Here is a 21,720-nt window from a genome sequence, read left to right as displayed (position 1 = left end):
ACAGCCCATGTGCATCACTACAGGAAGTAGGTCAATTTGATGCAGCTTGGTTTGGAAAACAAGCAGAATCTGCAGACTTTCTTATGTTTTATGAGCTGATTTCTGATATATTTGTGACCCTTGATGCTGAAATCCTACAATCACCTCTGAGAGAACTGCACGCATGTTATTAGTTCATTCATGACAATATTCAAGACATATGTGCTATACACATGTACTCAATTTACAGTATATCAATGTTTTGTTTAGTTTTTTCTTTTTCAAATTGTGTTTCAAAGTCAGGGGTGAAGCTGTAAAATAAAGAAATGAAATTAATTCATGCATGCTGAAAAGTCATAATGATGACAGCTAAATATCTACAAAATAATATATGAAATAATATCGAAATTTTAAATGATAACAAGATTAGAAATTTAAGATATGACAGACCAAAAGAAAGTTAATGATTAATACATTTTCTCAGATGAAATAAAAATAAAATCTTTTTTTTCTATAATATTATTTGATATAATGACAGTCAGATATTTAAAAATAAATAATAATAAAATTCAATAAAACACTAAAAAATTACGAAAATCAAGATGCGATGGACAGTAAGAAATATTCACAATTCATACATTTTCTTTGATGAAGTAAAAAACGAAATGCAAATTTGCTATTTTTTAATGCTTTGATATAACGGCTTAATATGATCTAAAATAATATTAAATAATAGCAAATAATATAACAATTTTGGACAACATTTTCTTAGATGAAGTTAAAAATAAAGCATTTTTAATATATTATTTTGTATATTAACAACCAACTATTAATTAACATAATATTAAATAATAGTAAATATAAATCTAATTAAGCTGGTATGTTAGAAGGTATTAAAAAAAATTTATTAAAAAAACATACAAAAATATTATTATTTTAATATAATAATATCCAAATATTATCTAAAATAACATTAAATGGGAACAGATAATATTGAAATTCATTAGAAAAAGTTCAAGATATTTTGATTCCATTTTTAATAAAGATTTGCTTTTGCCAGTAAGAAATATTCATAATCTATATATTTTCTAAATTCAGCTTGCATTAGGGTTTAAATATATATAAATATTTTTAACTGATAAATAAGTTAGTTTCCCTTGACAGAATTATTGAAAAGGATATAAAAGTATGTGTGAGTGCACCTTCATTACATGTGGGATATTTCACAGAAAGTGACTAGTTTCTTTTCACTAATGCATGTGAATGCAGCAGTACAAACACAAGAACACAATCTGCAGTTAACCTGAACATCTGGACGGATAATAATAAACAGAACAATGTGTCCGTGACAGAACAACGCTAAAAACCACACTGCAGACAAACCCAATTATTAGGACTGAACGTCTAATATAAGCAGGTGATCAGACGGGATGTACAGTAGGTGTTTAGTGCATGTCGACACAATGACGCAGACTTTTAGCACGAGGCCACACTTGGAGATCTGTGCTGTGTATGAGAGCCGTGATGCTGGAGGGAAGGAGCTGCTTCATTTCCTGTCGCATCTCAAAGCTAAAGTCATCAGAGGTTCTCTTCTCAAACCTGTGTGACGTCACACACTCGTCAGGACCAGCGTGATGAAATAAAACACATGCACTGCCAAATCTAATCTCAGCTCACCAGATTGCAAAACCCATAGAAATGCGGATTGTAGGAATTTGTGTGGTTTATTTCACACAGCGAGAAGAGAATGCTATATATAAAGAAAAAGAAAAAGAAAATTATATATATATATAAAATCACTCCAATTGCATTAGTTTTACTTACAAAAAAATTCTACTTAAACTATACTATCAACGTCACTTGCTTTTTCTTTGTAATTGTTTGTGAAATTCACAAGCAATTTCTGTGTGAAATATTTTTTTTTTTTTTTTTTTTTTTTTACATTTCCTGCTTTCAAAAGTGCAATTGCATTTAATTAATTGAAAAGTAATATAAAATAAATGAAAAAAAAAATTTAATAGGGTAATCACAAATTTTATAATTACTTTCAGGGACATTTGCATAAAATAGAAAGAAGGTAGATAGGAAGTACTGAAAGGTAGAAATATGAAGACATGGGGAAAGGCATGTGATTCTTGTATTAAATCTAATAAATTATATCATTTTTCAATCCTTTGATTTCCATCTGTTTTAGTTACAATAAGTTCGGGAAGGTCCGATTTTTGTTTTGGAAAGAAATGAATACTTTTATTCAACAAGAACACGTTAAATTGATCGAAACTGACAGTAAAGACATTTGTAACGTTACAAACTTGCTGTTCTTTTGACGTTTAAGAATCCTGAAAAATAAAATGTATCACCCTTTCCATAAAAATCTTGTTTTCAACATTGATAATAATCAGAAATCATCATATTATTCTGATTTCTGAAGATCATGTGGCACTGAAGACTGGAGGAATGATGCTGAAAATACAGCGGAGCATCACAGAAATAAATTACAATTTAACACAGATTCACATAGAACACAGTTGATTTAAATACTAATAATATTTCACAATTTTACTGTAATCGGTGAGCATGAGAGGTTTCTTTCATTAAGACATTTTTAAAGACCGACACACATTGAACAGGTATTATTTATATTTTATATATACTACTAAATGATGTGTGTGGATGCAGCTGTGCACCTTTGTATGATCGTGTATTAAAACTAGCACTATAAAGACGCTTAAGATGGTTCCTCTATCAGTGAACGCACAAAGAGTAGATGGAAAAGAGCAGAGGATGGAGGAGGAACAGCATGAGAGGTGGTTTAAGTGTGTGTTAGCGTAGTGCCTACGTGCTTCTTCCTGAGCAGAGGTTAGACGACATGTAAGAGGACTTGGAAACATTAACAGTGAGCGTGTGTGTTGACGTCGATTAGTGGAAGAAACTGCATTAGCTTGTTTTTTTTCATTGGTCACTGAAATGTTCTGGAGGTGGAGGAGGCTTTTAAACAACAAAGGCTTTGGAAAAACACGCATTTCTCCAAAAACGCACCTACAGTACATTACAAACAGCAGCATAGTGGCATTAAACACAACAACACAAATTATAATTAATTGGACAGATTATCAATTAATAAAGACATATTTTAATATGGTTTACTATTTATGATTTCAAAAAAAGAATTATACTGTAGTGCATGATTTGTAAACTAACACATTTTGATGTTTGCATCTCATAACCAGCTGCACATGTTTGTCTTTTCTGATGTACAGAAGTAAACTTGCTCGGTTGCACACCTGGTGCAGCATTGCACTTGTGATGTAAAGCGCTCGGGTTCGAGTCTGTTAAACACAAGTCACCATAAAAGAGCTCAAAGACTTGTAGGAGCAAGATAACGTGACAGGGTTGCTCTGACTGTTAGATTTAGAGTTGGGTTTGGTCATGTTATAGCATTAACCCTTTAGTGATTTTTATGATCTGGTTTTGTCGTGATACAAACAATAACCAACATAATAAAAGTTTGTCAGATTCACATTCAACATTTTCAGATAAAACTGATGTTGCTTTTAGTGCCACTATTATTTTCCAATGAGCCAGAGAAGCTTTTTAAACTTTCTTACGATAAAGAACGTAAAAGAAATCTTGGAGTGGTATGGGACATTATTTAAAAAACCAACAGAGGTAAGGGCACGTCAAAGAAAATAGGAGGAGAAAAAAAAGGGTGTTACCATGAAATATGTTTGTTGTTGTTGTTGTATTTACATTACAACATTTTAACTTTAAACAATCGCTAAAATATGCATCCATTATCCATAATGGGCTTCCTCCAGTGTAAAAGTGTTCTGGTCTGAATCAGGAGAAAGATCAAGCACCATACAGAACATCTCTAAACAAATATATGACTGGATATTGATGGTTTGATGTTATTATTGAGGTTATTATAAGCTTCTCCAGATATGAACTGGTGGACTGGAGTGCTGTGGATGTTTTTACCAGACTCTCATTCTGACGGCACCCATTCACTGCAGAGCATCCGTTGATGAGACACTGATGCAATGCTACATTTCTCCAAACCTGATGAAGAAACAAACTCATCCTAATCTTGGATGGCTTGAGGGAGAGCGCATTTTCATCATATTTTCATACCAAAACATTACATCATTATTTGTTTGTTTGTTTGTTGATAATGTGTGACTCTCACCGTCTGACCAATTAGCCTTTAATCCCGAATGCGTTGCGGGTCTTCAGCAGGTGGACTGATGATTCATATCATGACGTTGACAGACAGACGCTGGCACAAGAGTTTTACTTCCTTGGCACAAGCATGTAAGGGTCGACGGCTACACGTGTCCACATTTGTCTGATGTACAAACACTCAGGCAGAGACGGATCGATGTTAGAAACCGACAGCAAACCATTGCCAGTCCGGTCACTGTTGTCAAGGTTTTATGAAGTCCACATCCACAACTGCATAAATAAATGCACTAATAGTTCACACGTCAAACTTGGTGGCGTCAAACACTTAACAGACCCAACGTGTGCATCAGTTTCAAACTACATTTCTTTCTCAGCATGAGGCGCGTTCGGCTTTTCTGATTGGCGATAGAGAGGCTTATCAACCCGCGAGACGATCGTATGTGTTATTAGGAGCGAGAGCAGACAGGAATAGCAGCACACGGCTCCTGAGAAACACATTGGGGCAATAACATCTGCTTTGCTCAGACACAGAGTCTGCTCTCTCTCTGCGCTGGAGGAGGAAAGAGACGGGTGTTCTGGAGTGTGCTTTATTAACAAGCTCAATGTTTAGACACAGAGATTCCCAGGAGAGCAACTCCTTGATCAAATAACATACTCGACTCTACTGAGACGTGCACGTGTGTCAATCATGTCTTAAATCATGTTGGGGAACATGATTATTGAATGGAGTGTGGCGGATCAGACTCACATTAAGGCCAGGCCCAGGTAGTTGGCTGTGCTGCCCCAGTACATGGGGTTCTCCATCACATTAAAGGGGAAACCAGTCACCTTGTGATCCATGAGGATGCCAAAATAGTCCCCTGTTTAAGAATAAAAAGAGAATCAGGAATCAAATAAATCCAACATGCATCGTTCAGACACTAACTCCAGGGAAGCAGCTAATTATGTCCCTGAGTGTCACATGTTGAGCCTAAAAAACACTGCTTTCACAGACAGCATCTGGAGGAAAGAAGGCATCATGCACATCTTAATTTAGTGTCAAGACTATAAATACTCGTTTAATATTACCTGCTATTTGTTCTTCTTACACAACCTAATTAATAGCTGCACAATTAACATCTTTATATTCTGCAGAGACTGCTCTCTCTCTATATATTGCAATTAAAGAAACAGTTGAATATATATATATATATATATATATATATATATATATATATATATATATATATATATATATATATATATATATATATATAATGACATTTTATTGACTAATATTTGCTTTAATTTACTGATATTTCATTCAACTTCTCTATCGGGCTCCATATGAATTATTTCTGTCACCTGCTAAATCAGACAAACAAGATCGTGAGATCCATCTGTGCTGCATCAAAAACCCAGCAGCTGAAGAAGAGATGTTAATTATCAAAATCAAACTCTGTAGATTTCCAAGAATGCCACCGATTCTCTCCGTCTTCACACTAATCAGTTTTACTAAAATTCAGACATTTAATGAAGAATCACGATTCAGCCGGGAGCGAATCAGCGATGTACTGCAATAATGATCATGCGGGGACGAAAGTGATTAAGACTCAAATGTGCAGGTCCAAGACTCATAACTTCACTAGCTTTGCTCCATTTCCAGGGTATCCTGAACAAAAGGCCGGTTTGATTTCGTGATCTGGTTCCAGTCGCTGCCCTTCAGAGAAGTAGAGCACCTTTTGTCATCAGGACTATGTAACCAGTCCCGCAATATCTGGGTTTTAACCCTCCTTTCCCCTTTCTCTCTGACCCAGTTTAGGACAAAAGTCTGACGGTAACATGCACCTGTTTGTCCGAGTTTCTTCTATTTAGGTTTCATTTTTCAGAGTGTTATACAAGCTCGTAGATCAGGGAGCCCTGCCATCGCTCTTATAAATACAGCATTTACCGCTCAGTCATGAATGAAAACAAATTTCATTCACAAATACAAAGATATACTAATCTGATAATGCATGCAAATAATAATGCAGGTCATCAACAGCTGAAAGAGGAGCTTTGTGTTCGTCACTAAACACTTGAAAAAATTCTTCAACATTTACTACTACATTATTCAAATCTATTTATAGGAATATTTATAGCATTTAATAGACTAATGCACACTTATCATGAACTGTTTACTTTTTTCACCAAAATACAGTAAAAATGAAATGCATATTAATGCATTAACTAACATTGACTAACTGACTTAAGTTCTGGATTTACCCTTGGAATTAATATTAATTATTTACACCCAAATGCATTACTAGACTTAAACAATACTAAAAAAAAGAATAATAAATAACATGCACAATAAAAGTTCTGTCCACCAGCTGCTCCAGTAAGAGCCAGTGAGTGCTTGACTGTGATTGGTCAGACGCCTGCTGAACATGGACTAAACTGGAGGTACATCCTGGTCAGAATAAGGTCAGCTGTAGAGGTGTGAATGCTAAAACTCACAGTGTGTTAGAACATCATCACAGAACATTACGTGCCTCCTATCAGGGAGAGATGAAACACGGACCAAAACCTGGAGATGTGGACTAAAAGATGACTGATTGTGTATATGATTTGTTTTTTTTAGTAATGGTTTTATTCTGATCAAGGATGCATTACATTGATCAAAAGAGACAGTAAAGACTTTTATAATGTTACAAATGCTGTTCTTTTGGACTTTCTATTCATCAAAGAATCTTGAAAAAAATATATCAAATGTATCAGTTTCCACAAAAATATTGAGCAGCACGACTGTGTACAACATTGATGAAAATCAGAAATGTTTCTTGAGCAGTAAATCATCATTTTATTCTGATTTCTGAAGATCATGTGACACTGAAGACTGGAGGAATGATGCTGAAAATACAGCGGAGCATCACAGAAATAAATTACACTTTAACACAGATTCACACAGAAACAGGTATTTTAAATGGTAATAATATTTAAAAAAATTTACTGTATTTTTTATCAAAATAAAATGTAGCCTTGATAAGCAGGAGAGACTTCTTTGAAAATCTTACCGACCGCAGTAGTGTGTGCAGAAATGTTAAAAACATTAAACAGATATCATTTTTTTCTTTCCAGGCATGAAATTGTATTCAATTGTATTTTAGTTTAAATATTAAATTATAATTTAAAGTATATAGTACAACTAGTAGTACTAATAATAATAATTAATTTAGTTTTTTACATTTTTATTATCCTCATTGTTGTTGCTATTATTAGTAGGAACATGATAACTATCTTTGTTGTTGTTGTTGTTGTTATTACAATTAGTAGTACCATTGTTATTATTAGAAGTAGTAGAATATTTTATATAACAATTGCAATCTGAATATTCACGGTGGCTGTTTTTTTTTTCTTTGCTTTAAAATTTAAACCATAAATTATAAGAATTAATAACACAAAAAATAAATAAAAAAACTTGGCAATGCTGATTTTTACTTGCATTTGGTGCATGCTGAGTGAATTTTAGGTGAGTATATATAAGTGTGGAACAGGAGTGTGAGTGGATGATTTACCCAAGAAAGTGCCAGTGATGCCCAGAGCCATGAAGCTGCTGATCACAAACACCGATCCCAGCGCCATGAGAGCTGCTCCTGCGTAGTACACATGTGCGTTATCCAGCGGCTCCCAGCGAGGGTGAGCCTTCATGGCCACTGTAATACTGACAGACAAACACAGAGAGCAAACGTAAGAGATAGAGTGAGTGAAAACCACTAGAAGTCCAAATATAACCTTGCAATCAACCTTTGTTTGCTGCAGCTCTTTGTCTGAATGACATACAGTAAATTGATTATATGTTCTGAAGCAAAAGTGGGTCAGAAAGATAGATTTTATTTTTTTGGTAAGACTGTGATTGGACGTTCTGCTTTGGCCCGTGTGAAGATACAGATGGGATGCAGGCTGCTTTGACACTTTAGTCACTCGAGTGTTTGTCAGATTGAATGATTGAAATGAAGCTGAGTGCACACATTCTCCAAGAGCATGCAATGATGTTTTTTAAAGGTTTCTCAGTGATGCATCATTAGTTTTAACAGCACATGTTAGACAGACTTACTGTGATCTCTGTGATTATGTGAGATTAAGACATAATATATGCTTCTGAAGGAGCCACAAGCAGGGTTATTATACTTAACTGCAATTGAATACCTAAAATAGAAATGTCTGAAATATACTCAAATATAAAAGCGGGCCTTATTGTATTTCAGCTAGCTGACAAGGCAAATAATAAACTAAAACAGAAAAAAAAGACTTAAAATTCAAACTAAATCTAAAAACAAATATTTATTATTAATAAAAACCATAGCAGTATTTTACAAAAAATTATTAAAAATATTACTATTAATAATATTATTAATAATAATATCTTTATTTATTTTTAGTGTCTTTACATAGTAAAACAATAAAAGCATCAAAAACTAGTAATATACATGGACAATCAATTATAAATTAATTAATAACTAAATAACTGATCATAATGAGCTAAAATGCTTTTATTTTAGATAAGATTCATATAAGTGACATTAAACTTATAATAACAAATATCTGCTAACTGGATTTAAAAATAACCTTTTTTTCGCTTTAATTTAAGTTTTTTTTTTTTTTTTTTACTTCGATGGCAGATATTGTTTAGTTTCATATTGTACTGTTTCCCCCCAACAAGGATATAAACATTTTCTTAAATCTAAATATATTTACTTAAACTAAATAAAAAAGTTTTTATTTCAAATTAAGTGATTATGGAAAAAAAAAACCCAGATCTATTTATTTCTTGTTTTAAGCATAAATTCACTTAATTTCGATACATTTTTTTCAGAAACCGGGATTCAATATCTCAAGTCATCTTTAGAACATTTATACATTTGTACTGTAAAAAAAATACAAAAATAATAAATACAAAATTTAATTTCTTTGCCGTAAACAACTTGCAGTAATGCAGCAAAAGCATTCATATTGTTTTGGAGCGTCTGCACAAAGATGGCGTTTCTGTCCTTTAAAATCACTTTAATGAACAAACAGTGCTAAACCGAAACAGCATAAATAGACGGTCAACACGGCACCAGCTGAATCCTAACAAAGCCTCATAAAGAGCTCGTGTCCCACTGCTCCGTCCGAACACGTCCAGCAGTCCGGGATAATTCTCACCATCAGCAGGGAACAGCTTTCAGGCCGGAGAAGAGTTATTATCCCTGCAGCTCTCTTTTAGGCTCTGAAAACAAATAATTGGACCTTCACTGGCTTTGAAAAACACCTGGTCTGGGATGAAGAGGTTTCGAGAACGTAGAAGAAGAACAGAAAGAAAGGTCAGTGTGACGGAAAGAACTGCAATGTCTGTTTTCTGGGTCACGGTTACACAAAGATTTGACCACTTCAACAAAGATAAAAACACATATTAAAGGTAAAGTGTCATTTTTGAACATTAAAACATTTGATTATATAATGTGTAAAACAACTAGTAACTAACCAATTGAGTGATGCAAGGGTGATGTATTTTTTGGTCAAAAATCTGAAAAGTTTTTTTTTTGGTTCACGCCTGAAATAAGTTAAATATATAATTTTATGTAATTTTTAAGAACATACTGGGAATATACCAATATAAACCCCACTGGATTTAGTGGAAAATAAATAAATTGCTTTGATTTATAATGTATGATTGCTCAAAAACAGTCCAGATATTTGAAACCTACATTTATTTCTAACAAAAAAAACATGAGAAAAAGATAAAAATTACTCTGAAAAGTTTTCAAACTAAACTGATTTTATTTGAATAAAATTTCACTTTAGGATGTGTGATCAACAGTCAATCAAAATAAATTTATCACACTGCAATGGTTCATTAACAGGTGTACATGATCATGTTCGTCAACAGAATTCAGTCCCAAAGGAGGCAATAAATAAATAAATGAAAATTCTGATATATTGGAATAGGTTTTTAACACTATCATAATTTCAATAAGTATTTTTTGACATCTGTTGGTATTGATACTCTGTGCATACCCAAAATAAACATGAAACATATATTTTTAAACTGTTATGTCTCTTTTAAAAATGGTAAATCATTTGTAAATAAATAAATACTGTGTATTTTGAGGGTTTTTTAAATGCTCATGCAAAATTTTGTTCCCTTACTAAAAATTATGCATTTTATTTTATATACATATATATCTGTTTTGACCAATGATAGATGGGAGGAGTGTTTCAAATGATTAATTTATTTGTATAATATCTATATTAAAAATATCTGGAGAATAATTTATTTTAATGGTAGTCATCTACCTCAAGTTAAGTTCAACCACTTCAATGTGTCTAATTATGACTCTTATAGGACTATTGCATCTATAGGTGCCAGTGAGTTCAACTTCAGCTCCACATGGCTGATGGTTTGAATAATTCACTGAGGAATACAGATGACACCAGCAAAACATTCATTACGTCAGAAAGAGTCGCCATATGCCTCTCTGTTAGGCCTGAGAAAATCATCACTGCAAAAACACACCGCTTAAATACTAAAAGATCAAATCACTTCAATTACCCACAATAAATTACTTTTCAGTGGCTGCCAACATCGATTTGTCCAGCCTGATATTATGTGGGAGTGTCTTTTTTCTTGCAGTTTCTTGTTTCTTACATTTGTAAGATTGTATCTCACAATTCTATGTTTTCTTGCATTTGGAAGATATCTCATAATTGTCCTTGCATTTGTGAATGTATATCTCATAATTGTCTTTTTTTCTTGCAATTGTGAGTTTATATCTCATAACTCTCTTTTTCTTGCATTTGTGAGTTTATATCTCAATTGTCTTTTTTTCTTGTATTTGTGAGTTTATATCTCATAATTGTCTTTTTTCTTGCATTTGTGAGTTTACATCTCATAATTGTCCTTGCGTTTGTGAGTTTATATCGCATAATTGTCTTTTTTCTTACATTTTTGAGTTTATATCTCACAATTGTCTTTTTTCTTACATTTGTGAGTTTATATCTCACAATTGTCTTTTTTCTTACATTTGTGAGTTTATATCTCACAATTCTCCTTTTTCTTGCATTTGTGATTTTATATCTCACAATTCTCCTTTTTCTTGCATTTGTGATTTTATATCTCATAATTGTCTTTTTTCTTACATTTGTGAGTTTATATCTCACAATTCAACTTTTTCTTGCATGTGTGAGTTTATATCTCATAATTGTCCTTTTTCTTGCATTTGTAAGTTTATATCTCATAATTGTCTTTTTTCTTACATTTGTGACTTTATATCTCATAATTGTCTTTTTTCTTGCATTTGTGAGTTTATATCTCATAATTGTCTTTTTTTCTTACATTTGTGACTTTATATCTCATAATTGTCTTTTTTTCTTGTATTTGTGAGTTTATATCTCATAATTGTCTTTTTTCTTGCATTTGTGAGTTTACATCTCATAATTGTCCTTGCGTTTGTGAGTTTATATCGCATAATTGTCTTTTTTCTTACATTTGTGAGTTTATATCTCACAATTGTCTTTTTTCTTACATTTGTGAGTTTATATCTCACAATTGTCTTTTTTCTTACATTTGTGAGTTTATATCTCACAATTCTCCTTTTTCTTGCATTTGTGATTTTATATCTCACAATTCTCCTTTTTCTTGCATTTGTGATTTTATATCTCATAATTGTCTTTTTTCTTACATTTGTGAGTTTATATCTCACAATTCAACTTTTTCTTGCATGTGTGAGTTTATATCTCATAATTGTCCTTTTTCTTGCATTTGTAAGTTTATATCTCATAATTGTCTTTTTTCTTACATTTGTGACTTTATATCTCATAATTGTCTTTTTTCTTGCATTTGTGAGTTTATATCTCATAATTGTCTTTTTTTCTTACATTTGTGACTTTATATCTCATAATTGTCTTTTTTCTTGCATTTGTGAGTTTATATCTCATAATTGTCTTTTTTTCTTACATTTGTGAGTTTATATCTCATAATTGTCCTTTTTCTTGCATTTGTGAATCTATATCTCATAATTGTCCTTGCATTTGTGAGTTTATATCTCATAATTGTCTTTTTTCTTACATTTGTGAGTTTATATCTCATAATTGTCCTTTTTCTTGCATTTGTGAATCTATATCTCATAATTGTCCTTGCATTTGTGAGTTTATATCTCATAATTGTCTTTTTTCTTACATTTGTGAGTTCATATCTCATAATTGTCTTTTTTTCTTACATTTGTGAGTTTATATCTCACAATTGTCTTTTTTCTTACATTTGTGAGTTTGTATCTCACAATTGTCTTTGTTCTTACATTTGTGAGTTTATATCTCACAATTGTCTTTTTTCTTACATTTGTGAGTTTGTATCTCATAATTGTCTTTTTTCTTACATTTGTGACTTTATATCTCATAATTGTCCTTTTTCTTGCATTTGTGAGTTTATATCTCACAATTGTCTTTTTTTCTTGCATTTGTGACTATATCATAATTGTCCTTTTTCTTGCATTTGTGAGTTTATATCTCATAATTGTCTTTTTTCTTGCATTTGTAAGTTTATATCTCACAATTGTCCTTTTTCTTACATTTGTGAGTTTATATCTCATAATTGTCTTTTTTCTTACATTTGTAAGTTTATATCTCACAATTGTCCTTTTTCTTGCATTTGTGAGTTTATATCTCACAATTGTCTTTTTTCTTGCATTTGTGACTATATATCATAATTGTCCATCTTGCATTTGTGAGTTTATTTCTCAGAAATCTGTCTTTTTTTCTTACATTTGTAAGTTTATATCTCATAATTGTCTTTTTTTCTTGCAATTGTGAGTTTATATCTCATAATTGTCTTTTTTTCTTGCAATTGTGAGTTTATATCTCATAATTGTCTTTTTTCTTACATTTGTGAGTTTATATCTCATAATTGTCTTTTTTTCTTGCAATTGTGAGTTTATATCTCATAACTCTCTTTTTCTTGCATTTGTGTTTATATCTCAATTGTCTTTTTTTCTTGTATTTGTGAGTTTATATCTCATAATTGTCTTTTTTCTTGCGTTTGTGAGTTTATATCTCATAATTGTCTTTTTTCTTACATTTGTGAGTTTAAATCTCACAATTGTCTTTTTTCTTACATTTGTGAGTTTATATCTCAATTGTCTTTTTTTCTTGTATTTGTGAGTTTATATCTCATAATTGTCTTTTTTCTTGCGTTTGTGAGTTTATATCTCATAATTGTCTTTTTTCTTACATTTGTGAGTTTAAATCTCACAATTGTCTTTTTTCTTACATTTGTGACTTTATATCTCATAATTGTCTTTTTTCTTGCATTTGTGAGTTTATATCTCATAATTGTCTTTTTTCTTACATTTGTGAGTTTATATCTCATAATTGTCCTTTTTCTTGCATTTGTGAATCTATATCTCATAATTGTCCTTGCATTTGTGAGTTTATATCTCATAATTGTCTTTTTTCTTACATTTGTGAGTTTATATCTCATAATTGTCTTTTCTTCTTACATTTGTGAGTTTATATCTCACAATTGTCTTTTTTTCTTACATTTGTGAGTTTGTATCTCACAATTGTCCTTTTTCTTACATTTGTGAGTTTATATCTCATAATTGTCTTTTTTCTTACATTTGTGACTTTATATCTCATAATTGTCTTTTTTTCTTGCAATTGTGAGTTTATATCTCATAATTGTCTTTTTTTCTTGCAATTGTGAGTTTATATCTCATAATTGTCTTTTTTCTTACATTTGTGAGTTTATATCTCATAATTGTCTTTTTTTCTTGCAATTGTGAGTTTATATCTCATAACTCTCTTTTTCTTGCATTTGTGAGTTTATATCTCAATTGTCTTTTTTTCTTGTATTTGTGAGTTTATATCTCATAATTGTCTTTTTTCTTGCGTTTGTGAGTTTATATCTCATAATTGTCTTTTTTCTTACATCTGTGAGTTTAAATCTCACAATTGTCTTTTTTCTTACATTTGTGAGTTTATATCTCACAATTGTCCTTTTTCTTACATTTGTGAGTTTATATCTCATAATTGTCTTTTTTCTTACATTTGTGACTTTATATCTCATAATTGTCCTTTTTCTTGCATTTGTGAGTTTATATCTCACAATTGTCTTTTTTCTTGCATTTGTGACTATATATCATAATTGTCCATCTTGCATTTGTGAGTTTATTTCTCAGAAATCTGTCTTTTTTTCTTACATTTGTAAGTTTATATCTCATAATTGTCTTTTTTTCTTGCAATTGTGAGTTTATATCTCATAATTGTCTTTTTTTCTTGCAATTGTGAGTTTATATCTCATAATTGTCTTTTTTCTTACATTTGTGAGTTTATATCTCATAATTGTCTTTTTTTCTTGCAATTGTGAGTTTATATCTCATAACTCTCTTTTTCTTGCATTTGTGAGTTTATATCTCAATTGTCTTTTTTTCTTGTATTTGTGAGTTTATATCTCATAATTGTCTTTTTTCTTGCGTTTGTGAGTTTATATCTCATAATTGTCTTTTTTCTTACATCTGTGAGTTTAAATCTCACAATTGTCTTTTTTCTTACATTTGTGAGTTTATATCTCACAATTCTCCTTTTTCTTGCATTTGTGAGTTTATATCTCAATTCTCCTTTTTCTTACATTTGTGATTTTATATCTCATAATTGTCTTTTTTCTTACATTTGTGAGTTTATATCTCACAATTCAACTTTTTCTTGCATGTGTGAGTTTATATCTCATAATTTACCTTTTTCCTGCATTTGTAAGTTTATATCTCACAATTCAACTTTTTCTTGCATGTGTGAGTTTATATCTCATAATTTACCTTTTTCTTGCATTTGTAAGTTTATATCTCATAATTGTCTTTTTTCTTACATTTGTGTTTATTTCTCATAATTGTCTTTTTCTTACATTTGTGACTTTATATCTCATAATTGTCTTTTTTCTTACATTTGTGAGTTTATATCTCATAATTGTCTTTTTTTCTTACATTTGTGACTTTATATCTCATAATTGTCTTTTTTCTTACATTTGTGACTTTATATCTCATAATTGTCCTTTTTCTTGCATTTGTAAGTTTATATCTCATAATTGTCTTTTTTCTTACATTTGTGTGTTTATTTCTCATAATTGTCTTTTTTCTTACATTTGTGACTTTATATCTCATAATTGTCCTTTTTCTTACATTTGTGACTTTATATCTCATAATTGTCTTTTTTTCTTACATTTGTGAGTTTATATCTCATAATTGTCCTTGCATTTGTGAGTTTATATCTCATAATTGTCTTTTTTCTTACATTTGTGAGTTTGTAACTCATAATTGTCTTTTTTCTTACATTTGTGACTTTATATCTCATAATTGTCCTTTTTCTTACATTTGTGACTTTATATCTCATAATTGTCTTTTTTTCTTACATTTGTGAGTTTATATCTCATAATTGTCCTTGCATTTGTGAGTTTATATCTTATAATTGTCTTTTTTTCTTACATTTGTGAGTTTATATCTCACAATTGTCTTTTTTCTTACATTTGTGAGTTTGTATCTCATAATTGTCTTTTTTCTTACATTTGTGAGTTTATATCTCACAATTGTCCTTTTTCTTACATTTGTGAGTTTATATCTCATAATTGTCTTTTTTCTTACATTTGTGAGTTTATATCTCATAATTGTCTTTTTTCTTACATTTGTGAGTTTATATCTCATAATTGTCCTTTTTCTTGCATCTGTGAGTTTATATCTCACAATTGTCTTTTCTCTTACATTTGTAAGTTTATATCTCATAATTCTGTCGTTTTTCTTGCATTTGTGAGTTTATATCTCACAATTGTCTTTTTTCTTGCATTTATACATTTATATTTCATAAGACTTTATTTCTTACAAAAGTGGATTTCTAATTCAAAATGTTTTTCTTCCAATTTCAAGTTTATTTCTTCCAATTTGCAAATTTTCCTTAAAATTCTGAAATGATACTGTATTTTACAATTCATACTTTTTTTCTCACGATTTAAATTTTTCTTCTCATAATTTCGCATTTTTTTGTACAATTCCATTTTCATATCTCACAATTAGTCCTTGCAATTTTGTGATTAATATAACACAATTCCAGTGAAATTGTGAAAAAGTCCTGAAGTACTTACAATTATTGATGATTTTTTATTTTTTAAATTTGGTCACAGAAATAAGCTTTCATACTTCTCAAGTGAAGTTAATACATATTTTAACATTTCCAGAATAATCTTCTTATCTGGCAATACACTTTTTTGTTGTTGTTCTTTAGATCCACATCCATACAGTACACTAAAATAAAGCTATTAATTAAAGCATGACATTTTAAGGCAAAAAATATTGTGCTTTCTTGTAATACACACTCCAGTAATCTTTATTTATAAAATGTTTTGCATGCTTTTCTGGAGAGTCCCCATAGACTCCTAACAATAATAAACAGAATAAGAAGAAAAGCAGCTGAATTGTTTTTTAAAGTGTTTTTCATCAACTAAATAGTTCCCTATCTGTCGGTCACTACGAGTTATGTCGACCGACAAATGGGGTCTCACTTGGGAGGCCAATCATCTCTGATTTTAAGAGAAAACGCCAATGAAATTGGCAAGTGGATTAACACACCTGAGCCACTCCCCGAGCCAGCGGGTATAAATAGGGCGACAGGTGCATCCACTCATTAGATTTTTGCTTCGGAGCCGAGTAGTCGATGAAGAAGATCACTACAAAGCCATTCATCTTTGTTTTTGGTAGAGCTGTTCCTGGTCGGTGTGACGGCGCGTTACAGTGGTGTCCCTGCGAGCGGCGATTCCCCTGGGCGCTTCGGCTAAAAGAGACAGTTCTCTAAAAGAGCAAATCACGGACGATTCGCGTCTTTTTCAAGATGCCGTTTCGTCCGTGTCCTTCTGGATGCGGTCGTTTCCTGTCCTCGGTTGACGGTCACGAGCGTTGTCTGCAGTGTCTGGGCGTCCAACACGCTGAGGCTGCGCTCGTGGATGATTCATGCGTCTACTGTGGGCGTATGAACATGGCAGCGCTGCGATCGCGTCTCTCACTCCTCAAGGGGAGTGCAGCAGACCCCTCTGTCGCCACCCGTCCCGGTCTCTCTGGCTCGAGCAGAGGGCCGCCGGCTGGCGCTCTGGGAGATCTGAGGATCACAGTGAGAGCTTCTCCGCCGGGCCACGCCCCACGGACCTCTCACTCCTCACGCAGCGACTGTCCCGTGCAGCTGCCGATTGATTCTGCTGGGCCGTCTCACAGCGGTCCCAGCGTGTCTTTCGGTGCGCCGCCCGAGGACCAGATGTCGATTGCTGCATCGGGGGATGGGTTATCGACCTCTGAGGATGAAGGTTCGGCGGGGCTGCCCCCCTCGGGTGTTGTCGCTACTGCCGAATCGGACTTGGAGTTGTCGGCCATGCTTGCCCGGGCAGCCGTGAGTATCGGACTGGAGGTGACTACACCGCCCAGCCCCGAGCCCTCACGGCTGGATGATTGGTTTCTCGGCGCGGGACGCGGCTCACAACCTCGTTCTGCTCCGGTGCCTTTCTTCCCGGAGGTGCATGAAGAGGTGATGAAGTCGTGGACGGCCCCTTTCACGGCCAGAAGCCGTTCTTCTCCCTCTTCCATCCTCACCACCCTCGATGGCGGGGCAGCCAGGGGGTACGTAGAGGTTCCCCAGGTGGAGAGGGCGGTTGCGGTGCACTTGTGCCCACAAAACGCCGCCACTTGGAGGAATCGTCCGCGCCTCCCGTCCAAGGCCTGTAAGCTGACGGCCGCACTCGCTGCCAAGGCTTACAGTGCTGCGGGCCAAGCTGCCTCTGCCCTGCATGCCATGGCTATCCTGCAGGTACACCAAGCCAAGGCACTCAAAACCATGCACGAGGGTGGTACCGACCCGGGGTTGATGCAGGAGCTGCGCACGGCGACCGACTTCGCCTTACGGGCAACGAAGGTCACGGCGCGGTCCCTCGGGAAGGCGATGTCCACGCTGGTGGTCCAGGAGCGGCATCTCTGGCTGAACCTGGCTGAGATGAGGGACATGGACAAAGTGCGCTTTCTCGACGCCCCCATCTCCCAGGCAGGCCTGTTCGGCGACACTGTCGAGGACTTTGCCCAGCAGTTCTCGGCGGTACAGAAGCAGACTGAGGCCATCCAGCACATCCTGCCCCGACGTGTCTCTCCGGCTGCCACCGTTCCGTCGCGGGTAGCGCCTCAGCCTGCTCGTCGCCGTGGGCGCCCCCCTGCGTCCTCTACGCCAGCTCCGCCCCGTGCTGAGAGTTCTTCGAGGCCGGCGCGTCGAGCCCCGCGCAGGAGAGCGGCGCCCCCCGTGTCACTCCCGGCTGCGAAGTCCTCCAGGAAGTCGACCAAGCGGCCCTGACACGGGCAACTCGGAGATGCGGAGAACTGCTCTTCAGGAGATGGCGAAGACAGCGCCACTCCTTCCCCCGGAGGAGGGCCGGGCGGAGAATCTTCAGTTTCTGTTTTGTTTTGTTCCGCCACTGGCCGGACGGCCAGTGGTACCCACATTTTCAATAAAAGAGCAAATTCTCCTTCCTCCGAGTTGCAAGGCTCGTGGCTTGACAATGAGCGACGCACAGCTTCCTCACTCTCACCCACGACGCCCCCTTTCGCCAGCGGCCAAGAGGTCGCGGTTCGGAGACGCAATGCCTCTCCACGCGTCTCTGGCCAGTTCCTCCGGGAACACGAGGAGTGTGGTTGCGATGACCCAGGACGCAGTGCCTTCTGGGCCTTCCAGCACGACTCCCCATCGCTGCACCACTGCGGGTGCGTCGACTGTCCCTTTGGTGCCACTTGTACGGTATCTGGGAGCGTGGCTTGCGCTGCCCAACCCGTCACGCTGGCTCATCCGGACGGTTCGACTCGGCTATGCGATTCAATTCGCCCGGCGACCCCCCAAGTTCAATGGCGTGCTCGAGACTTCGGTGGCAGTCCAGGACGCCCCTGTCTTGCGCGAGGAGATTGCTATCCTCCTGGCGAAGGATGCAATCGAGCCGGCCCCTCCAGCCGAGATGAGGACGGGGTTTTACAGCCCCTACTTCATCGTGCCCAAGAAGAGCGGTGGCCTTCGACCTATCCTGGATCTGCGAGTCTTGAATCGGGCCCTACACAAGCTCCCGTTCAGGATGTTGACGCAGAAACGCATTATCAGATGCATCCAGCCCCAGGACTGGTTTGCAGCGATCGACCTGAAAGACGCGTACTTTCATGTCTCTATCCTCCCCCGTCACAGACCGTTCCTGCGCTTTGCTTTCGAGGGTCAGGCATGGCAGTACAAGGTCCTCCCCTTCGGGCTCTCCCTGTCCCCCCGTGTCTTCACGAAGGTCGCGGAGGGCGCCCTTGCCCCACTCTGGGAAGTGGGCATCAGGATCCTCAACTATCTCGACGACTGGCTCATTATGGCCCGGTCCCGAGAAGAGTTGTGCGATCACAGGGACTTCGTGCTTCGGCACCTCAGTCAGTTGGGGCTTCAGGTCAACCGGGACAAGAGCAAGCTCTCCCCTGTGCAGAGAATCTCTTATCTCGGTATGGAGTTAGACTCGGTGAGTATGACGGCACGCCTCACCAGCGAGCGTGCCCAGTCAGTGCTGAACTGCCTGAGTTCCTTCAGAGGCAAGACAGTGGTACCACTGAAACACTTTCAGAGGCTCCTGGGGCATATGGCATCCGCAGCCGCAGTCACGCCGCTCGGTTTGCTTCATATGAGACCACTTCAGCACTGGTTACACTCCCGAGTCCCGAGATGGGCATGGCGCCGCGGTACACATCGTGTCACCATCACACTGATGTGTCGCCGCCTATTCAGTCCCTGGTCGGACCTTGCCTTTCTACGGGCCGGCGTGCCCTTAGAACAAGTGTCCCGGCACGTTGTTGTCACAACAGATGCCTCCAACTCGGGCTGGGGCGCGACATGCAACGGGCAGGCAGCTTCAGGGTCCTGGACAGGACCTCGACTGCTTTGGCACATCAACTGTCTGGAGTTGCTGGCAGTGCATCTAGCTTTGCGACGGTTTCGTCTGCTAGTGCTGGACAAGCACGTGTTGGTCCGCACGGACAACACTGCGGCTGTTTCGTACATCAACCGACAGGGCGGTCTACGATCACGTCGCATGTCTCAACTCGCCCGCCATCTCCTCCTCTGGAGTCAGACGTGGCTCAAGTCGCTCCGCGCTGTCCACATCCCGGGGGAGCTCAATCGTGCAGCCGACGCGCTCTCACGACAGCTCACTTTCCCCGGGGAATGGCGACTCCATCCCCAGACGGTCCAGCTGATCTGGAGTCGATTCGGGGAAGCTCAGGTAGATCTGTTTGCTTCCCCCGAGTCCTCCCATTGCCATCTGTACTATTCCCTGTCCCAGGCCCCCCTGGGCACAGATGCACTGGCACACAGCTGGCCTCGGGCTTTACGCAAGTATGCGTTTCCCCCAGTGAGCCTGCTCGCACAGACACTGTGCAAGGTCAGGGAGGACGAGGAACAGGTCCTGTTGGTTGCGCCTTACTGGCCCACCCGGACCTGGTTTTCGGAACTCATGCTCCTCGTGACAGCCCCTCCCTGGCGCATCCCCCTGAGGAGAGACCTTCTCTCTCAGGGGCTTGGCACCATTTGGCACCCGCGTCCAGATCTCTGGAACCTCCACGTGTGGCTTCTAGACGGGACGCGGCAGACCTAAGTGATCTGCCCCCAGCAGTGGTAGACACTATCACTCAGGCTAGAGCCCCTTCTACGAGGCAGGCCTATGCTCTGAAGTGGAGTCTGTTCACGAATTGGTGTTCTTCTCACCGAGAAGACCCCCGGAGATGCCCGGTCAGAGTCGTGCTTTCTTTCCTGCAAGAGAGGCTGGAGCGTGGGCTGTCACCCTCCACCCTGAAGGTGTATGTGGCTGCCATTGCAGCCCATCACGATGCAGTGGACGGCCGGTCCCTGGGGAGGCATGACCTGATCGTTAGGTTCCTGAGGGGTGCCAGAAGGTTACATCCTCCTAGGACACCCCTGATTCCCTCCTGGGACCTCTCTATTGTCCTGGCAGGACTTCAGAGGGGTCCCTTTGAGCCGCTGGATTCAGTCGAGCTAAAGTTCCTGTCTCTCAAGACAGCGCTCCTGATCGCGCTCACTTCCATCAAGAGGGTCGGGGACCTCCAAGCATTTTCGGTAAGTGAAGAGTGCCTTGTGTTCGGGCCGGCCTACTCTCACGTTGTCCTGAGACCCCGGCCTGGATACGTGCCCAAGGTTCCCACTACCCCCTTTCGAGACCAGGTGGTGAACCTGCAAGCGCTGCCCCTGGAGGAGGCAGATCCAGCCTTGTCGTTGCTGTGTCCCGTAAGAGCGCTGCGCATATACGTGGACCGCACCCAGAGCTTCAGAAGCTCTGAGCAGCTCCTGGTCTGCTTTGGAGGTCAGCAGAAGGGGAAGGCTGTCTCTAAGCAGAGGTTGGCCCACTGGATAGTGGACGCCATCGCCTTGGCTTACCATTCCCAAGGCGAGCCGTGCCCCCTGGGGGTGAGGGCCCACTCCACACGGAGTGTGGCCTCCTCCTATGCGTTGGCGCACGGCGCCTCTCTG

The 21,720-nt window shown here is 37.7% G+C and overlaps 1 protein-coding gene across 3 annotated transcripts in view; it reads right to left on the bottom strand.

The window, feature by feature from the left end:
• Nucleotides 1-21,720, bottom strand: part of pemt (phosphatidylethanolamine N-methyltransferase) — a 58,321-nt gene that overhangs the window by 8,540 nt on the left and 28,061 nt on the right. For all 3 annotated transcript variants that reach the window (XM_026277417.1, XM_026277416.1, XM_026277418.1), the window contains exons 4-5: nucleotides 7,701-7,846; nucleotides 4,913-5,024 (exon numbers count right to left, since the gene is read on the bottom strand). In XM_026277417.1, the coding sequence (XP_026133202.1) occupies nucleotides 4,913-5,024; nucleotides 7,701-7,846 (258 nt within the window). The remainder of the gene's footprint in view (nucleotides 1-4,912; nucleotides 5,025-7,700; nucleotides 7,847-21,720) is intronic.

The sequence above is a fragment of the Carassius auratus genome, chromosome 12 (genome assembly GCF_003368295.1).
Source record: "Carassius auratus strain Wakin chromosome 12, ASM336829v1, whole genome shotgun sequence".
Taxonomy (NCBI): Eukaryota; Metazoa; Chordata; class Actinopteri; order Cypriniformes; family Cyprinidae; genus Carassius; species Carassius auratus.
The sequence above is the reverse complement of the archived record's forward strand: the minus strand, read 5'-3'. Positions and strand labels throughout refer to the sequence as shown.